Source organism: Callospermophilus lateralis, chromosome 2 (genome assembly GCF_048772815.1).
Source record: "Callospermophilus lateralis isolate mCalLat2 chromosome 2, mCalLat2.hap1, whole genome shotgun sequence".
NCBI classification, from domain to species: domain Eukaryota; kingdom Metazoa; phylum Chordata; class Mammalia; order Rodentia; family Sciuridae; genus Callospermophilus; species Callospermophilus lateralis.
In genome coordinates, this window is record NC_135306.1 from 152,097,008 (window position 1) to 152,117,331 (window position 20,324).

At 33.8% G+C, this 20,324-nt stretch overlaps 1 protein-coding gene across 1 annotated transcript in view; it reads left to right on the forward strand.

The window, feature by feature from the left end:
• The window catches only part of Rrm1 (ribonucleotide reductase catalytic subunit M1), a 33,029-nt gene that overhangs the window by 8,618 nt on the left and 4,087 nt on the right, over positions 1–20,324 (forward strand). The window contains exons 5-16 of the mRNA XM_076844015.2: positions 291–350; positions 1,183–1,222; positions 1,477–1,639; positions 5,221–5,362; positions 7,204–7,287; positions 7,901–8,062; positions 8,683–8,762; positions 9,486–9,687; positions 13,607–13,756; positions 13,938–14,159; positions 16,397–16,473; positions 19,244–19,379. Coding sequence (XP_076700130.1) covers positions 291–350; positions 1,183–1,222; positions 1,477–1,639; positions 5,221–5,362; positions 7,204–7,287; positions 7,901–8,062; positions 8,683–8,762; positions 9,486–9,687; positions 13,607–13,756; positions 13,938–14,159; positions 16,397–16,473; positions 19,244–19,379 — 1,518 coding nt within the window. The remainder of the gene's footprint in view (positions 1–290; positions 351–1,182; positions 1,223–1,476; positions 1,640–5,220; positions 5,363–7,203; positions 7,288–7,900; positions 8,063–8,682; positions 8,763–9,485; positions 9,688–13,606; positions 13,757–13,937; positions 14,160–16,396; positions 16,474–19,243; positions 19,380–20,324) is intronic.

Here is a 20,324-nt window from a genome sequence, read left to right on the forward strand (position 1 = left end):
TGAGGATTGAACCCGGGCTGCACGCATGCCAGGCGAGCACACTAACGCTTGAGCCACATCCCCAGCCCCATAGATAATCTTTTAATATGCATCTTTTTACAACCTAATTAGGATGCTCAATTTATATGCCAAAATTTGTTTTTTAAATGTTGGATGGATTTCTGTTCTATAGCGGTGAGACTTTGTATTACTTCTTTTGTATCCTATGTCAATTTTAGTCTGGAGACATGACTGAAAGATTTTATGAAAATAAGTCTAATTAATTATGGGTTCTTTTTCACCCCCATCAGCGCCTGAATTCTGCCATTATCTATGACCGAGATTTCTCTTACAATTACTTTGGCTTTAAGGTAAATAAATAATGTGTTTCAAATAAATAAGTGGGGGTTCTTCCCTAACATTAAGAAATACAGATTTTGTTTATGTTTTGATATAACGTTATAATGGCATTTAGTTGTTTAGATGAACCTGGGGGATTAATGGGGTAAAGGTAATAGTGGTAGTTGATTAAGGCAAATATAGCTTATCCATTTACAGTTTTTGAATTTTCCAAATATTCTGGATTATCCAAGGAATTATGCAGATAATTTGTCAGAATTATATCATGTTGTACCACTGTTTTTGCAATAACTATTTATTGAATCTCTTCTATGTGCAAAGTGCTTTTCTAAGTATTTTTGTGTTGACAGTGTTGTGACTGAGAACTTGAATGTTGATGTCAAATAGCTGAATTCAGATCTATTTCTCATTAGCAAGTTAATCCCTCTTTGTTTTGATTTTCTCATCTTTAGAATGAGGATAATAAAAAATTTCTACAAATTCTGTTGAGGATTAAATATGTGCTGCTTCGATTAGTCCCTAGCCTGTTAAAAGCATTTTATAGATGTTAACAGTGTGATGATGACAGAATGTTAATGATGAATATCAAAACTAATGCTATTACATACAAAGCTGGCTTTTTCCAGAAATTTTCATGCAAGCTTTGCCAAAACAAAAAAGAGCCAATTGACAGTGTTCTAGATTGAAACTAAGAAGAGTAAATGTATTACTCTTTTTATTTAAAGTTATAAAAATTGAGAATACTTAAACATATTACCTTATTGTGAGTGTTGTATCCATTGAGTCTTTAAAATATGTTCTGAAAATTTTTTGGTCACTTTGCTTTTTTTTTTTTTTTTTAAGACGCTGGAGCGGTCCTATTTGTTGAAGATCAATGGAAAAGGTGAGAAATTAAAATTTTTGTTTTACATTTTCTGTTCATTATATTGGCTATAGAGCTTCGCACTGTTAGCCTTAAATTTCATTTAGACTTTAAATAACAATTAGAATCTTAGGTTTATTTTATGGATATTTATTCTGTGTATTTGTACAAAGTGTTCCCAAGTTTCTATTAGTGTTCTGTTTTTTGATTAAAATACATTTCAGCCTAGTTTTTCTGGTATATCCCATCACATGAAAACTCCTGTATTGTTATAGTGGCTGAAAGACCACAACATATGTTGATGAGGGTATCTGTGGGGATTCATAAAGAAGACATTGATGCTGCAATTGAAACGTATAACCTTCTTTCTGAGAGGTGGTTTACACATGCTTCTCCCACTCTCTTCAATGCTGGTACCAACCGCCCACAACTTTCTAGGTATGTACCGTCTATAGCTTCTTTTAATCTTTTGAAATGGTTTTTACTTGGAAGTAAGGAAAAAAAAAAGTTTCATCACATTAAAAATTAATTTAGACCACAAACTATGCAACTCCTAGAAGAATATGTGGGTCAACATTCCAACATACAGGCATAAACAGTGACTTTCTCAATAGGACCCATAAAACTCAGTAACTTCTGAAAGAGGATTAATATCCAGAATATGTAAAGAATTCAAAAAACTTAACACCAAAAAATCAGTTAATAAATGGGAAAATGAATTAAGTAGATTCTTCTCAAAAGAAGAAACACAAATGGCCAACAAATATATGAAAAAATGTTCAATATCATTCACAAATAAGGAAATGCAAATAAAAAAACTGCTATGAGAGATTTCATCTCACTTGAATCAGAACGGTAGTCAGCAAGAATACAAACAATAATAATAAATGCTGGAGAGGATGTAGAGAAAAAGGAACATTAAAAATTCCCCATTAGATATTGTAAATTACTACAACCATCATGGAAATCAGGATGGGTGTTCCTCAAAAGACTAGGCATGAAACTACCATATGACCTAGCTATACCACTTGGTATTTATCCTAAAGAATTAAAGTCATCATTACTATAGTTTCATATATTTATAGCAGCATAATTAATTCACAATAGCCAAACTATGGAACCAGCCTAGGTATCCATCAAGAGATGAATGGATAAAGAAAATGTCGTATGTATGCACAATGGAATTTTATTCAGCCATAAAGAAAAATAAATGAAACTTGAGATCATTATATTAAGTGAAATAAGCCAAACTGAAAAGGTCATATGTTTTCTCTCATGTGGAAGCTAGGAGGAAAAAACAGAAGTTGGGGAGCAGAGATCTCATAAAAATAAAAATCAATAGTGGAATGGGATGTAGGGTGGGGGGGAGTGAGGTGAAGTGTTGGGGAGTGATATTGGCCAAAGTGTATTATTATATTGTGTGCCTATATAAATGTGTAATAAAAAAAATCCCATTATTATGTAGAACTATAATGTACCAATAAAAAATTAGTGCCTTCTGTGAATACATGAGATTTGCATTCTGGAAAGATCTTTGAAATGAATTGGAGAGAACAAATGCTAATAATGAAAATTTTCTAAAGTTGATTGTGGTAGTGGTTGTACAGCTGAATGTTCTAAAGGCTATTGAATAGTATATTTTAAATAGGGAACTGTATGTGGGTTATATTTAGATATAAATTATATTTTTTAAAAAAGTAGGTCTAGGAGTGTATAGTTCAGTGGTCTAGTGCATGCTTAGTATGTGAAAGTCCCTAGGTACAACAGCTGGCAACAGAAAAGAAAACAAAGGAAGAAAAAAAAATTGATTCCAGGTTTAGGGTATAGCTCAGTAGCAGAGTGCTTTTTTAGTATGTACAAAGATCTGGGTTCAATCCGTAGCACAACAAAAAATTAAAGAGATAGGAAGGAAGGGAGAGAAAGAAAAAGTAAATGCCAAGATTTAGGGGGACTTTTAAAGTAATTTATATTAGAAATTATGATAGTTTGGATTAGGGAGGTGAAAGTAGATACTTAGAAAAGTAGGGAGGTGAAAGTAGATATTTAGAAAAGTAGAGAGATTCAAGACATATTTAGGAGGTGAAGTTAACAGAATTTGATGATATTTTCAATATGGGTCAATATGATTCCTGGGTTCATGGGTAAAGTAACAGGATTAATGATAATTTCTTTTGCTGAGAAAAGGAAGTTTAATAACAGTTTGGTAATATGTGAAAAATGTCATTAGTTACTTGGTTTATCCCAGGGATACAAGGGTATACCAATATAAAAAATACATATTAATATAATTCATTAACATTTATATAACTTAATGCTGTTTCCTAATAAAATACTTTAAGTATGGAAAAGAACTTTCTTAATTTGGTAAAAGGTACCCACTAAAACTTGAATCTGTTATCTCTTTTTCCACATAGTAGTGGAGGCCCAAGCCAACATTATAAGAAAAAGAGAAGATTGGAAACAAGGAAAGAAAACTGTAATGATTCAGATATTATTTTTACATAGGAAACTCGAGAAACCTATAGACAAATCATTAAAATTAAAAAGAGATTTCAGCTGGGCACGGTGGTGCAATTCTATAATCCTAGCAGCTCAGGAGGCTGAGGCGGGAGGATCAAGAGTTCAAAGCCAACCTCAGCAAAAATGAGGCACTAGGCAACTCAATGAGACCTTGTCTCTAAATAAAATACAAAATACGGCTGGGATGTGGCTCAGTGGTCAAGTGTGTCCCTGAGTTCAATCTCTGGTACCAAATAAAAAATTTTAAAAAAGAGAGATTTCAGCAAAAATACCTGGATATAAGTTTACTATTAATCAATTGAGTTTTTATAGCTGTTAGAAAATGTATGTTACTAGAAGGGACCTAGGAATATAACAAAAGACACAATTTTTTATTTCTTGTGGATTGAATCCAGGGCTTTTAGCTTGCTAGCTTGTTTATTCATAATACATTCAGATGCTCAGAGAACATATAAAGAAGATAAGTGATAGAACACTGAACCACACCCTCAACCCCTAAAGATGTTTAGATTTTAAAGGTGAATACTCTAAAACCAGATTGAAGGACATTATAGAGAGTGAGTTTATATTAATAAATGGATTCAATATTCTTAAGATGTCAGTTTTCCCCAAATTAATCTAAAGATTCAGTGTAATTTTAGTCCAAATTTCATCATACTTATTTTATAATTTATAGGGAAGAGCAAAAGAATAAAAATTGTTTTAAGAGGCTTCCCAAAGATAATTAGGTTCTAATCCACAGAACTTATAAACATTACCTTAATAAAGAAAATAGTCTTTGCAGGTATAACTCTGATGCCTTGTGCTTTTTGTCTAAGGACTGTTCACAGAAGTCTTGAATTTTAGTGCAAGTGCAAATTATTTGTTATATTTTTAAATCTTACTCTGAATATTTAGTAGAAAGTCAGTGAATAGAACTACTTGAGTGATTGAATATTTAAGACAGTGTAGGGATCACTGGTAGAGTTTCCTGAATTGGCAGGAAGATGAGATCCAAAGTGCAGATAAGAGGGGTCATCTTTATATTTATTAAATTTTTTTAGAGGAGTCATCTTTAAAAGACTATAAAGGAGCTATAATTTTAGTGGACATATCAAAGAATTGGTTGACCACTGGATATAGGTTTCTTTTTTCATAAGTATTTAATTTTTCTTGGCCTACTAACAGATTGAAAAAATTGGTGTATGCTTATGAATGATATTTTGCAGTCTGGTAAAAATTTAAACTAATATTTTAGACTTAACAATAGGACTTTTTTCTTGGCTTAATATCTAGAGTGGACAGTAAGATAATTTTGAAATAATATGATAGATTGATTTGTTTGATTGTTGTATTCAGTAAAGGTTTTTTGTTTGATTGTTTTTCCCCTTCTAAAAACTCTTAGGAACCTTGTAAACTTTAAATCTTTCATTTATACAACTTATTGTCTTTGGATTGTATAATCATTTATGTGAGTCTTCTTTATTTCCTTGCTCTGAGTTCTCACTTTTTTCCCATAGCTGTTTTCTTCTGAGTATGAAAGATGACAGCATTGAAGGCATTTATGATACTCTAAAGCAGTGTGCATTGATATCTAAGTCTGCTGGGGGAATTGGGGTTGCTGTGAGTTGTATTCGGGCTACTGGCAGCTACATTGCTGGGGTAAGCTTCTGTTGTATGATTTTTGAAATGGTTATTCAAATCCAAAAGCAGTCACACTTATGGTCAAATAGGACATAATTTTATAATGCCAGTGTTTGGGAGACCTGGCATTAATTATTAGGTGGTTGTGACTTGAAGTGAGTCATTTCATATATGGCTTTATTTTCATCTCCTCAAAGGTTTAGTTTATACTAGATAATCTCTAGAATCCTTTTTAGCTTAAATTTATAATTCTGATTTGTTTTAGCAATAATTATAAAACTATCATTTTCAGCAGTGATAGCAATAATTATAACAACGATCATTTTCTGATTACTCTTTATGTGCTGTATCTATAATAAATATTTTACATGAATTAATCATTTAATCCTTATTACATCCCTATGAGATAGGTACTTTTCTTATGCATGCTAAGAACTTTTTTCTTATGGTAATTTTGGGAGTCAAGGCATTAGCTTTTTCATTTTACAAATAAAGAAATTGAGCTTAGAAAGTTAAGTTTCTTATTCAGAGATCAGTTACTTAAATTTGTAGTAGTGCCAGGATTCAAGCTTTAAACAGTGGCACTTTAAGGTATAAACATGCCCTTTGCTAGTTTGCTGTTATTTGGCAATCAAGATAATGATTTTGTGTAAGACTTGAATTTAAATTATCTCTAATATTTACTAGTAATGTGGCCTTGGGACAGTTATTTTATCTCTGAGTTTGTCTCATCTGTAATGAAAAAATATTTAACCCTATGGAGTAAAGTTGTAGAAGGAAGCTACTCAATTATGTAGTGTTTTGGAGGTGCTGATATAAACAGAACCTTTACACACCTGGTGGGGCTGGGGTTGGGGCTCAGAGGTAGAGTGCTCGCCTAGTGCGTGCAAGACTCTGGGTTCGATCCTCAGCACCACATAAAAATAAATAAAACAAAGGTATTGTGTCCAACTACAACTAAAAAATAAATATTAAAAAAAAGACTTACTTTGGGGTTAGAAGGATTATTTTAAAGAATTGTCAGATGTCTCTTCAAGTCATAACAGTCTCTTATTTTCCTAGCTTCATTCTGTAATCCATTTATTGCTGAGAATCTTTATTTACCTCATATATTGCCTTGATATATACATTGCTTCTTATTCTTTTTATTTTAAAAATATTTTTAGTTATAGGTGAACACAATGGCTTTATTTTATTTATTTTTTAGTGTAGTACCGAGAATCGAACCCATTGCCTCACGCGTGCTAGGCAAGTGCTCTACCACTGAGCCACAATTTCAGCCCCTTATTATTCTTATTGTAAGTTATCTTGAACTCCTTTGGGAAAGACATTGTAGTAATATGCTTTTGTATTCTTTCATATATGTATTTTAGTTGTAGATGGACATAATACCTCCATTTTTATTTATTTCTATGTGGTGCTGAGGATCGAACCCAGTGCTTCACATACACAGGCAAGCACTCTGCCATTGAGTTATAGCCCCAGTCCCTTTTGTATTCTTGTACTGTACCCAAAGTTTATCTTTACATAATGACCTTTAGAAGGCTGTAAAGTTTAAATTTAGCTACCCTAATTTTGGATTCTTTTGACTTATAATTATTATTTTGTAAATTAGGGATGTCATAAAGTAATTTAATATCTAATTGCAATTTATTCAGCAACATTTGTTGATTTTATGTTGGGCATTATGTTTTTGTAGCAGAGGTAGAAATGGAGAGCAAGTGAAACTTCACAGATTGTTACTTAGACTTAAGCACCCTTTTTGATGAATATTAGGAGTGATTTGTTCACTTTTGGTTCATTTCCTTGCTGAGCCCTCTGTCTCCTCCAGATGCTTTTATTTTTTTACTTTTTTTCAGACTAATGGTAATTCTAATGGTCTTGTACCAATGCTGAGAGTATATAACAATACAGCTCGATATGTGGATCAAGGTGGAAACAAGGTATGCTCTGTTACTTGAAAATCACGGAAATCAGGACTAAAAATCTTTAGCCATATATTGTGCAATTATGTTTCTAACTACTATGATTTTCATAGAAGGAGTAGTAGAGTTGAGAGTATTGTGTTAATTTACCCAAGATTATTATCAGGATAGTTTACAGCTACAATCTGTTTCTTATGAATAAGTATACACACCAGTCATCTATTAGTTAATGAATTTTTCTCTGCTGAACTTTGGCAACCTTGATAAGACAGTTCACCTTTCTGACTGTTATATTGCATCTTTCTTTGGACTTTATGTGCATGGTCAGATGACTTAAAGTGATCTAGGCTACAATTGAAGAGGAGGCTCCATTTGTAGTTTACTGTATCTCCTTGGAGAAATTACTTAATCTTTCTCATTCCACATTTTCTTTATCAGTTGTTCTTTTTTACTCCTAGAATTCTAACAAAATATTACAACTTTAAATTTTCTAAATGCTTTGATTTGTATCATTTCACTTAATTCATTAATTATAGTAAAGATATAAGGAAATGTTATGAAAATGCTTTGGAAAATATGAAATTTGTTAAATTCCAATTCTGAAAAAGAATGGTGATTTATTTACCATTAGCGTCCTGGAGCATTTGCTATTTACCTGGAACCTTGGCATTTAGACATCTTTGAGTTCCTTGATTTAAAGAAGAACACAGGAAAGGAGGAGCAGCGAGCCAGGGATCTTTTCTTTGCTCTTTGGATTCCAGATCTCTTCATGAAACGGGTGGAGACTAATCAGGTAAGAGAGATAGGTACCTGTTGGTAGTAGCAACTTGATTCATAGAGCTTTATCTTCAGTTATTTTAAGACATACGTAGGTAAAAGCCTCCTGTGTATGATTCCATAGAAGGCATTCTGAATAAGTTAAGAGATGCCATGCCTGTCTTCTTGCATTCTGTTCTTTAAAAGTTAGATCCTGCCTGACCTACATGCAGAACTAATTCTGATCAAGTTGAGAGATGACATGCCTGCCTTCTTGCATTTCTGTTCTCTAAAGTAAATGTTATCTGACCTAAATGCTTAAAAGATCATATATAAACAGGCAGAACTAGATTTGGGGGACTGAGCCTAAAATGATTATTTCTTTCATTTTTAAAATTGTTCTAATTAGTTCTACATGACAGTAGAATGCATTTGACACCTTATACATAAAGGGAGTATAATTTCTCATTCGATGGTTTACATGATGTAGAGTTAATAGGTCATGTAATCATATGTACACAATAAGGTAATGTCCAATTCTAAAATGATTATTTCTATAGCAAATTCCCAAGAGAACCTATGAAAGCCACATTCTTGCAGTGTTTCTGATGGGATATGTTTGGTTATTTGAAGTTTTTATCGGTGGTTCTTTTATAGGACTGGTCTTTGATGTGTCCAAATGAATGTCCTGGTCTGGATGAGGTTTGGGGAGAGGAATTTGAGAAGTTATATGAAAGGTATGAGAAAAATATGAAAGTAATAAATATTTTAAGTACAGTTTCTCTTACAATCAAAAGTATTTGTTTAGTCATTAGCCTGTTTTTAGGACTCTATGAAAACATCTAAGAGAGACTGTGATTAATAATTTTATATGTTGAGATTTATTTCCTGACTCTTCACCAAAATTGGGTTCTATCTTTCTTAAAAATTTGGGACATTTAAATTGATCCTTATAAAATTAAGGCAAAGACTAGCAAGGGTATTATTTCGCTCTGTTATGCAGTACTTTTGACAATATAACTTATGCTTTTTATTACACATAGGAATCATGAATGACTAGGACACGTGTTAATAGTGCATTAAAATTAGCACAGTATTAAGAGGTCTGACTATAGTTTTGTTCCTTTTTATTAAGAAAGGTATTATTGGGCTGGGTCATAATTCAGTGATGGAGTGCTTGCCTTGTACATATGAGGCACTTGGTTTGATCCTCAGCACCACATTTTAAAATAAGTAAATTAAATAAAGGTATTGTGACCATCTACAACTAAAAATATTAAAAACGAAAAAAGAAAGGTATTGAGTGGGGGACATTTGTGGCTTTACTGGAGTAAAATGAACATCATATTTCTTAGTAAAAATTTAATAATTTGCAAAATATTATATTTTAGTGTGTTTCTTCAAACTGCAATGAAGATTTTCTTAGGGAATATTAAAATAATACTAGCTTTGCCTTTTAGTTATGAGAAACAGGGTCGTGTTCGCAAAGTTGTAAAAGCTCAGCAGCTTTGGTATGCCATCATTGAGTCTCAGACAGAGACAGGTACCCCGTACATGCTCTACAAAGATTCTTGTAATCGGAAGAGCAACCAGCAGAACCTGGGAACCATCAAGTGCAGCAACCTGTGCACAGAAATAGTGGAGTATACCAGCAAAGATGAGGTAGGTAAGAATGCCTAGAGTACTGAGAGAAACATTTTATTTATGTATTTATTCAGTGAGATCCTCACTTGATGGGTGAAATGAGTTTTCTGTTTGTTTTAAAGTGAAATATTACAAACAAGATAGACGTATTACAAAGGAAGGAAGAGGTGTTATCTGAGCCTGTAAATATTCAGTCTAACCCATATGGGAAAAACTGTTAGTGCTTTCTTAGCACATCATTGTAATAATGCTTACTTGAGAAATAGGACTATATAGTTATATATAATGGATTAGGAAAACCACAGAAATGTATTAGAATGTTTATTCAGTTTAAAGTGCATAAGCATGTAGAATACTTCAGAGAATGGTGAGCCAAAATTCTAATCTCATATTTCTAGGGAGAATGCACAAAAGAGTCAAGGCTAAAGTCAAGGAATTTTTTTTAATTTTTTTTTTAAGTGCTTTGGGAATGAGGATATAAATTGGGTAGAGTGAATGACGTGAGGTCCAGGGTTCAATCCCCTGACACACACACACACACAGACACACACACATACGTGTACACACACAAAAAAAGCTTTCCATTTGGGAAGAATGCCTTATGTGATGGATGAGAAATAGGGCTAGTTTTTGTATAAAGAGTGTCAAGTGTTTTAATGGAGCAGATATATTAAGACTTGGTATATTAAGAGATAGCTATTGCTAGAGGAAGAGAAATAGAAGGTAGAAGCTAATATGTCACAGAAGTAAGAAACCCTAGTACATTTCTGACAGGTAAATATCATCAAAATGCTAACATGAGAAAGATGATTCTAGGTTATGGGTATAGAGCATTTTGGTGTGAGAGAAGTTAGACTTTAACCTGAGGAGGTTGTTGTAGTAGTTGTATGTCAGGCTGATTGGATGTTGGTTAGAAACTAGAGGAAGGATGAGATCCTTGATTCTAGGATTTTCGGACTTTAACAAAGAAAATTCAAATGAAAAGTTAGAATAAATGGGAAATGAGTTAAACACACTGCTGAGGTTACAGTTTAATTAAAAATTTAAGCACCAGGTATATATAAAATATTGTACTAAGAGCCCTGGAAATATAAATGAATGTGGCTGAGTCTCTGCCCTTTGAAAACCTTATAATTTGGTTGGAAGAAATTGACATATACTCAAGTAACTATCTGCAGGTTAGATTATTTTATAGAAGCTAGAGTGATATTTTAAAAAATCACTTTATGTCATTTGCACAAATCTCTGACTTGTCAACACATGCAGAGTTCTTTTTTGTTTTATTTATATATGACAGCGGAATGCATTACAATTCTTATTACACATATAGAGCACAATTTTTCATATCTATGGTTGTATACAAAGTATATTCACACCAATTTGTGTCTTCATATGTGTACTTTGGATAATAAAGATCATCAAGTTCCACCATCATTTCTAACCCATGCCCTCTCCCTTCCCCTCCAACCCATCTGCCCTATCTAGAGTTCGTCTATTCCTCTCATGCTCCCTCTCCCTATAAGGAGGCCTCCTTATATCAAAACATTCAGCATTTGGTTATTTGAGATTGGCTAACTTCACTTAGCATTATCTTCTCTAACTCCATCCATTTATTTGCAAATGCTCTAGCCCTACTAATTTTCTTCCTCACACATGTCAAGCATGCTCCTGCCTCAGGATTTTTGCTCTTTACCTTAAATGTTAAAACACTCTTTTTCCCCAGTACCCATATATCTTGCTTCCTAACCCCCTTCATTTCTCAGTGAGGCCTTTTTGACAATTCTCCTTAAAAATGATGCCCCTTCATCATTCTCTTTTTTTCCCCTAGCATTTATCAGACTTTTAAGAACCAAACTCTATTTTAAAAGTGGGTATTTGGCAGGAGTGTAGAATAGAGTAGATGGGAAGAGCATCAGAGAATCCAGTTAGGAAATTGTTTTAGTATTTCAGATGAGAGGCTTTGAGATCCTGGATTGGGACAATCATAATCAAAATGGAAAAAAAGGTATACCAAATGTGCTAGTGTTAAAAACATAAGGAGTGGTAAAGCTCGCCATGGTGGCACATGCCTGTAATCCGAGTGATTCAGGAGGATGAGACAGGAGGATTGTAAGGTTGAGACCAGACTTGGCAATTTAGTGAGACCCTCTGCAAATTAGCAAGGCACCGTCTCAGAATTTTAAATAAATAAAATAGGACTGGGGAAAATTAGTACAGCTACTCTGGAAAGCAGTATGGAGATTGCTCAATAAACTAGGATTGGAACCACTACATGACCCAGCTCTTCCACTGCTTGGTATATCCAAAAGAACTAAAATCAGCCTAGTGTGGTGATACCACTGTTTATAGCAGCACAGTTTACAATAGCCAAATTATAGAATCAGCCCAGATCCCAGTCAAGAGATGAATGAATCAAGAAAATGTGATACGTATACACAGTGGAGTTTTACTTAGCCATAAAGTAAAACGAAATGACATTTGCTGGTAAATGAATGGAAATGGAGAACATCATGCTAAGTGAAAAAAGCCAGACTGAGAAAATCAAGGGTCAAATGTTTTCTTTTGTGTGTGGAAGCTAGACTAAAATAAGAGAAAGAGGGTGGTGGGTGGGGGATTAGATACTATAAAAATAAAGGGAAGACCAGTAGAGTAGAAGAAAGAGAATGAGAGGGAGGGAGGAATGGGGAGGAAATATGGAATAAACAACAAAATCATGTTATATGAATATATATATAAATGTACCAAAGGAATTTCTTTATGTGTAGAAAGTACCAATCAAAAATAAGTAAAGAGTTGGGCACGGTGGTGCATGTCTAATCCCAGCAGCTCGGAAGGCTGAGGCAGGAGGATCACAAGTTCAAGCCAGCCTTAGCAACTTAGCAAGGCCCTTAGCAACTCAGTGAGACTCTGTCTCTAAATAAAAACATTTTAGAAAAGGTCTGGGGACATGGCTCATTAGTTCAATCCCTGGCACAAAATAAATAAATAAATAAATAAATAAATGAAGAAGGAAGTGAAAGAGAAATCAGTAGGGTAGAAGGGAAAGGTGGGTAATGGGGATTGAAATTATATTCCTTGCATGTGTGATTCTGTCAGAATGTACCCAAATACTAAGTATAATTAATGCTCTTTTAAAAAAAAAAAAAAAAGTAGGGGGAGGGTGTTCAGGACATAGCTGATTAGTATAGGTACTTTGGGTTAATTCTCAGTACCCAGAAAAAAGAAAAAGTTACAATATCTGCCTGAAAAAGTAGCTCACTATCTAGTGTAATTTAGTAAGGGATTCATCTGGGGATCTTTTTCAAAATCCACAAATTTGGATCTTGTGTTGTCAGAATGTCAGTGAGGGTGAGATGGATGTGTGTTTTGAGAGAGCTTTCCACAGTAATGGAAAAGTTTGATATGTTGTAGCTTTTGAGCACTTGAAATAAAACTAGCACAACTGAAAATTGATTTTTTTGAGAGGGATCTCACTAAGTTGCATAAGTCCTCACTAAGTTGTTGAGGCTGGTCTCAGAACTTGCAATCCAGCCTCTCAAGTTGATGGGATTACAAGCACACACCACCTTTCCTGGCTTTTAATCTTCATTAACTAGCTACCATATTGATTGGATTATGCACATCTACTAAATACTGAGATAGGTATACAGAAAAAAATATAGCACAGTGTGATATATGCCTGGCTCTGTAGTATGGAACATAGAATTCTCTTTTCATCTTATTTCACTGGTGTGTGTTACAACTCACATAGATGACTATATATTCAAGAGATAGAATCAGTGGGATTTAGAAATGTACTGATGAATGATAAAGAAGTCTAAGATAAAAATTTAAAACTTTAATATTTGGGAGTGTTAGAAGCTAATGGTGGTATCATTGGCATAGAGAGAAGAAATAAAAATTGTGTAATTCTTGATTTCTTTTCTTTGCATTCCAGGTTGCAGTCTGTAACTTGGCTTCCTTGGCCCTGAATATGTATGTCACATCAGAACACACATATGACTTTAAGAAATTGGCTGAAGTCACTAAAGTTGTTGTGCGGAATTTGAATAAAATTATTGATATAAACTACTACCCTGTCCCAGAGGTATGAATATATTTTTTTTTGCTTATTATTAATAACCAAGGTAGAGGGAGTTTATCATGATCTGCAAATCATAATTTAAATGTTAGAAATGAAGAGGAAACAAATGTTTTTGGTACAGAATGTTAGATTTTGTGTTCAGTGATGTTTTCTCTTTTTCTTCTCTTAATCTGTTGGCACAAAGGCATACTTATCAAATAAACGCCATCGCCCTATTGGAATTGGAGTTCAGGGTCTGGCAGATGCTTTTATCCTGATGAGATACCCTTTTGAGAGTCCAGAGGCCCAGTTATTGAATAAGCAGATCTTTGAAACTATTTATTATGGGGCCCTGGAAGCCAGCTGTGACCTAGCAAAGGAGCATGGCCCATATGAAACCTATGAGGGTTCTCCAGTAAGCAAAGGAGTAAGTATATGGATGGATTTTTCTTTTTCTTATGAGTACATTTAATGGGCTGAATCATGACACCAAAAGATAGGTCCAAATTATAATTCCTAGAACCTGAATATATTCTTTACTGATTCCAAAAGGGTCTTTGCAGATGAGATTGAGGTTGTTGATATGTGGGTCATTCTGGATTATGGAGGTGGTCCCTAAATCTGATAATGGTTGTCTTGCAAGAAACATAGAGAAAAGGGGGAAGCAACATGACCTTAGAGGTGGAGATTACAGTGATATAGACAGAAGCCCAGGAATGCCACATTACTAGTTGATAGTAGAATTTAAATTGAAGTCTTATCCAAAATCATTATCTTGTTTCCCAATTAACAGTAAATGAGCAAAGGGCTAATTTATATCTTAAAGTGCCAATGTTTAAAGATTGAATCCTGACTCTACTACATATTAGATGCTGACAGTCAGAAACTAGAATAGGGAAGGGACAGACTCTCTGGAGTGAGTATGACCCTCCCAACTTGTTGATTTGGAGTTTTCTGTCTTGCATGAAAAAAATAAATATTTGTTATTTTTAATTTATTTTTAGAGATAAAATGATCTACTTAATCATGAATAGTTTAGAAAGAAAAGCTGTTTCCAAAAATAACATGGATCAAAGTCAACATTTTATCTCAATTCATGGTTTTAATTCACCTTAGGATTCTTTTTTTGTTTTGTTTTTGAAAGACAATGAAATACAAATTTTAATTTAAAAATATAAAACAGATTGTTACGCTGTAAAGATAATTATCATTGCCATTCCTAGCCTAATACCTAGTCTTTACTAAAATGTGAAATGTTTTTGATGACATCATTTTTTATTGTTCTCTTTAGTTACACATAACATTTAAGTTTATTTCAACATAATTATAAAAGCATCAAATATAATTTGTTCTGATTCAATCCCAGTGCTTCCTCTTTTTCTCCACTCTTTTCTCCCCCTGTTCTCTTCCCTTTACTAATCTTTCTGTTATTTACTTATAGCTCTCTCTTTTTTTTTTTTAATTAGCATCTTGTGGATGTACATGATGGTGAGATTCTCTGTGGTATATTCATATATGTACATAGGAAACTTAGGTCAGATTCTTTCCATTGTCTTTCTTTATCCCATCCCTCCTCCCTTATAGTTGGTTAATTATTATATCAGCTATAGAAAACTACAGTATTTTTGTCCTCCAGAGTAATAAAGATACTCTTCTAATCTCTTACATTTATAACTGGTTATTGCTCAAATGACTTAGAATATCTACAGGGGTACTTACTGTGTTAGTTTTCTATTATTAATTTTAGTGGATTAAAATAATATACATTCATTATATGGCAGTTTACAGGAGTCAGGAGTTCAGGGTTCGCTTAGATGACCTTCTTCTGTGGGTCTCATAGTGTCCTTTTCCAAACTCACCTTGTTGGCAGAATTCATTTCTTTGTAGCTCTAGAACCTATGGCTTCTTGCTTCTTCAAGACCAGTGGGGAAGACTGCCTCTCATTACACACAAAAGACATAGTCTAATTCTTTTTATGAGGGCTTCTATCTGATAAGTCAGGTCCTCCTTTTTGTTTAAATCAAAATCAACTTATTTGAAATCTCAATTACAACTGTGGAAAATCTTTCACCTTTGTCATGATCGCAGGAGTGACATCCATTACCTTCTCAGATTCTGTTCATACTCAAGTGGAAATTAAATGTGGCCTCTGCAAAAGGGACTGGGAATTTGGGGAGCCATCTTAGAACTGTGCTTTCCACATTGCCTTTATTATCAATAGTGTGATTTTCTTCTCTGTAAAATTTTAGTTCCAGCATTTCTGTAGATATTTAGGAGGTAAAATGTATGGTTGTTTGAGAAGTGGTGTTTTTAGCTAAACAAACAGATCATGGCAATGAAGATAAGGTTAGAATAATACTGTTAATGTAAAGTGCATCTCAACAACATGCTTTTATGAATGTTGATTACCTGGCTTGTGGATATGATATGGGCTTTCTGAGAAGACACAACAGGGATATGGAAAAGAGAATACCTTAACCAGTTTTCTTAGCCTGCTTCTGATCAATATGACTACAAGGCAGTTTGTCCAGTTTTTTGGATCTTGTATTTCTTACACAGGCAGAGTGGAAAGCAGCATTTATGGTGGAAATGGCAGTTATTTGTTTTTGTTAGTTTTAAATTGCTTTAGAGTGACAATATAAACTTGGGTTGTTTATTCCTTAGATTCTTCAGTATGATATGTGGAATATTACTCCCACAGACCTATGGGACTGGAAACTTCTCAAAGAGAAGATTGCAAAGTAAGTAAAAAGATGTAAAGTTGCATTGGAATCAAGAGGACTCGGGTTTTTCTCACTCTGCAGAAGTGTATCATTCTAACTTCTAAAACTAATATTTTCTCCTCTTTTAAATGGGGCTAAAGTGAACTATCTCAGCCAATTTTTAGAAAAAAACTTAGCAAGAAAATGTATAGTAACCTGCAAGTTGTTTGGCATAGTGAAAGCATTTTAATACGTGGTAGGTATTATTAGTTTATCTTGTTTTAGGGGCTTAACACTTATTTAGGTAATTCTTTTTCTCATTGAAGCTTTACTTTTTTGAATATGCCTGTTTGGTTTGGTTTGGTTTGGTTTCTAGGGATTGAGCTCCGGAACACTAAACCACTGAACCAAATACCTAGCCCTTTTTTGTATTTTACTTAGGAACAGTCTCACTCAGTTGCTTAGTGCCTCACTTTTGTTGAGGCTGGTTTTGAACTCACGATCTTCGTGCCTCAGCCTCCCGAGCTGCTGGGATTATAGTTGTGTCCTATTGCGTCTATTTATTGCTTAACCACATTGGGTTTATAAATGGCTTTTCTTTGAATTGATTGTTATAGGAAAAAATTAGGAATTTTAGAAAAGCTTTTATAGAGTAATGTGTTAATGTGTATGAGAGAAAAAATTTTGAGTCTTTAGGGCTTGGGATAATTACTCATTAGTAGAGTCCTTATCCACCATGTGCAAGGCCCTGATTTTAGTCTCCAGCACCAAATTTTGAGTCTTTGTAGGCCTTTTCATTGATGAGCTTAAGCAGTTGGTGGGCAAGCGAAACGTTTTGCTGAGTGAATAATAAAACAAATTATTTTTGTTTTCTGTTACCATGAGTTAATGCAGATGCAAAGTGTTGAATGTTTGGAAAAGGAAGCTATAGCTTTAAAATATTCTTTTAAAAATTAATATTTGCTTTTAAATTGTCTTATTTAAAAAAACAAATGTTAGATAATTTAGAAAAACATACATGTGGAAAGGGAGAAAAATGAAAATTATCCCAGTACCACTTCCCCCAGGATACTTTTTTCGCCTTGGTAATCGTCATTCTTCATACTTTACTGTGAGTATTTGTACAGGTATATAGTACACAGTAATTCAGCTTTTACAAAAAAGGACCTGAACTTCATTTTGTATTTGTTACTTTTTTAATTTTTCAAAACACTATGGGTTATTTTTTATATATATGACTTTAAATTTCAAAATTAATGTGAGTACACATTCATTATTAATTAAGTTACAGAAATAAAAAAATTAAAGCCCTTCTTTTGTCAACCACTTGTCCAACAAAACAAAAATAACTTGCTCCTTTCGTGGGAAAATAAGTTGCTCCTTTTGCCTTTGTTAATGATGTGCATTTTCTAGACCATTTTCAATATACTAATGGATAGGCTCATGTACATGGACAGTTATACCAAATGAATGTGATCAACTTGATATAGTCTGAGCCTTTGTGTGATATTTTATTTTGGAGATCTTTATCTTTCAGTATGTGTAGATCTACCTAATGTTTTTAATGATTCTATGGTTTGGATACATTATGTATGGATTTTCCTGTCTATAGACAGATGATATTGCTGTTTTATAAATGAGAAAGTAAAGACAGAGATAATTGGTGGTTTGCTTGATGACCACAACTGGAAAGTAACAGGATGAGATGGAAGTACAGCTCCAGCAGAATCTAAGACTCTATGCTAAGCACTATATGAATATGTAGATACAGAATGTAGGAAAGACATGTTCTTTGTGTTAGAGAAACTTAAGACTAAGTAAGGTAAGACGTGTAATACAATGAATCTGTAAAGGTAGGGGTCATAGAAAAGGTTTGCAGAGCAAAGAGTTTTATTTGACACTGAAAAGTGTTTCGGCTCTCTTAGATGGAGCTTTGGAGGATGAGGCTGGGGCTGTTTGAAGATTTCATAGTGTGTTACGTTATATAGTCTTCCTTAAATACTTTTTCAGGCATTGAATTAAAAAATGTTAAATCTTTAGGAATTTGTAATTAGTAAAGTCAAGTCAGAAATACACTTTGAGTATAACTTTTCCCTTTTCATAGAATATTGGAGAGTTGTGGTGATAGTGTCTGGTTTTGCCCACTTTTACATCTATGTATCCTGAGGGTTCTAATACAGTAATAAAACACACTTAAAAATACAGGGGAGGATTGAATGAATAAATGTACCTGAAGATAAATGTAAAACTCTTGAATACTGATTTGAGTATTTCTTTGGGCAAGATAGTATATCAAGTGATCCGATTCCCAAGTACCACAATGCAAGTAGCTTAAGTTATGACATGATAAGGATTGCCAACAATAAAAATTGTATGAGTTCTGTTAAGGGTCAGGTGTTAAAAAATGGATGAGTGCTGGGCATGGTGGTGCATGCCTGTAATCCCAGTGACTCAGGAGACTGAGGCAGTAGAATCACAAGTTCAAAGCCAGCTTTAGCAACTTAGTGAAGCTCTAAGCAACTTAGTGAGACCCTGTCTCAAAGTGAAAAATAAAAAGAGCTGGGGATGTGGCTTAGTGGTTAAGTGTCCCCTGGGTTTAATCCCCAGTACAAAAAGAGAAAAGAAAGAAATGGATGACTTAACAGCATTGTTTGTACTATGGAACTGTATCTTTCAAAATTCAGCATGGGAGTTAAAGGCATGTACGATATTCCTCCCAGAATCTGCATATACTACAGTAATGTAAACAGCTGCCTTCCCGGCAGATTGTAGCTTTAGCAGCAGCAACTAATAATCTCCTTTTCTTTAGGTATGGTGTAAGAAACAGTTTACTTATTGCCCCGATGCCTACTGCTTCAACTGCTCAAATCCTGGGGAATAATGAGTCCATTGAACCTTACACCAGTAATATCTATACTCGAAGAGTCTTGTCAGGAGAATTTCAGGTGAGAAATTCCCAACCAGATTTACAGGAAGATCTTTTAAAGGCTTAATATTGGGAGTAAATGCTCACTCACATTTAGTATGCCCCTTTTTCTTAGTTTGGGCAAAGCTTTGATACAGAGTATCATGTTCATCTCATATTGTTGAATGCTGTTTCAATACATCATAGGCATTTTAAAAAAATATTTTTAAATTGTTGATAGATCTTTATTTAATTTATTTATTTATATGTGGTGCTGAGAATTGAACCCAGTGCCTTACACATACCTGGTAAGTACACTACCACTGAGCCACAGCCATAGCCCCCATCATAGGCATTTAATAAATGCTATTCAAAGAATGAATGATGTGGCTAAGTATGAAAGTAACTTGATATTAGAGTTCACATGATTGTTAGTTATTTATGATTATGGTGCTGTGTGCTACAATCTCAGGTACTTAAGTTGGGATACTAAAGATGTATATAAAAGTATTATTTAAGACTGTTTTTCAGATTTTGTTAGAATTTCTGGTGGGTGGAACTAGGATTTTTTTTTTTTTTTTTTAATTTCCAAATGTTTCTTACATGCAGCTAGAACTGAGAATCACTAATTTGAAAGGGGTGTGTGTGTGTGTGTGTGTGTGTGAGAGAGAGAGAGAATTTCTACATATTCTGAAATAAATTTTTTTAAGGTTTAGGGAGGATACATTTCTAATTTTTAAAACTTATTTATTATATTCTTAGAAAAAACGAAAAAGAATCAATCTATATAGATTGACCCAGCTTAGGCAATGTTAGTTCTTTTCACTTTTGCAAATGCCATATATATATAATATTTTTTAGTTGTAGTTGGACACAATACCTTTATTTCATTTATTTATATGTGGTGCTGAGGGTCAAACCCAGGGCCTCGCACGTGCTAGGCGAGCAATGTACCACTGAGTCACAACCCCAGCCCCCCCATATA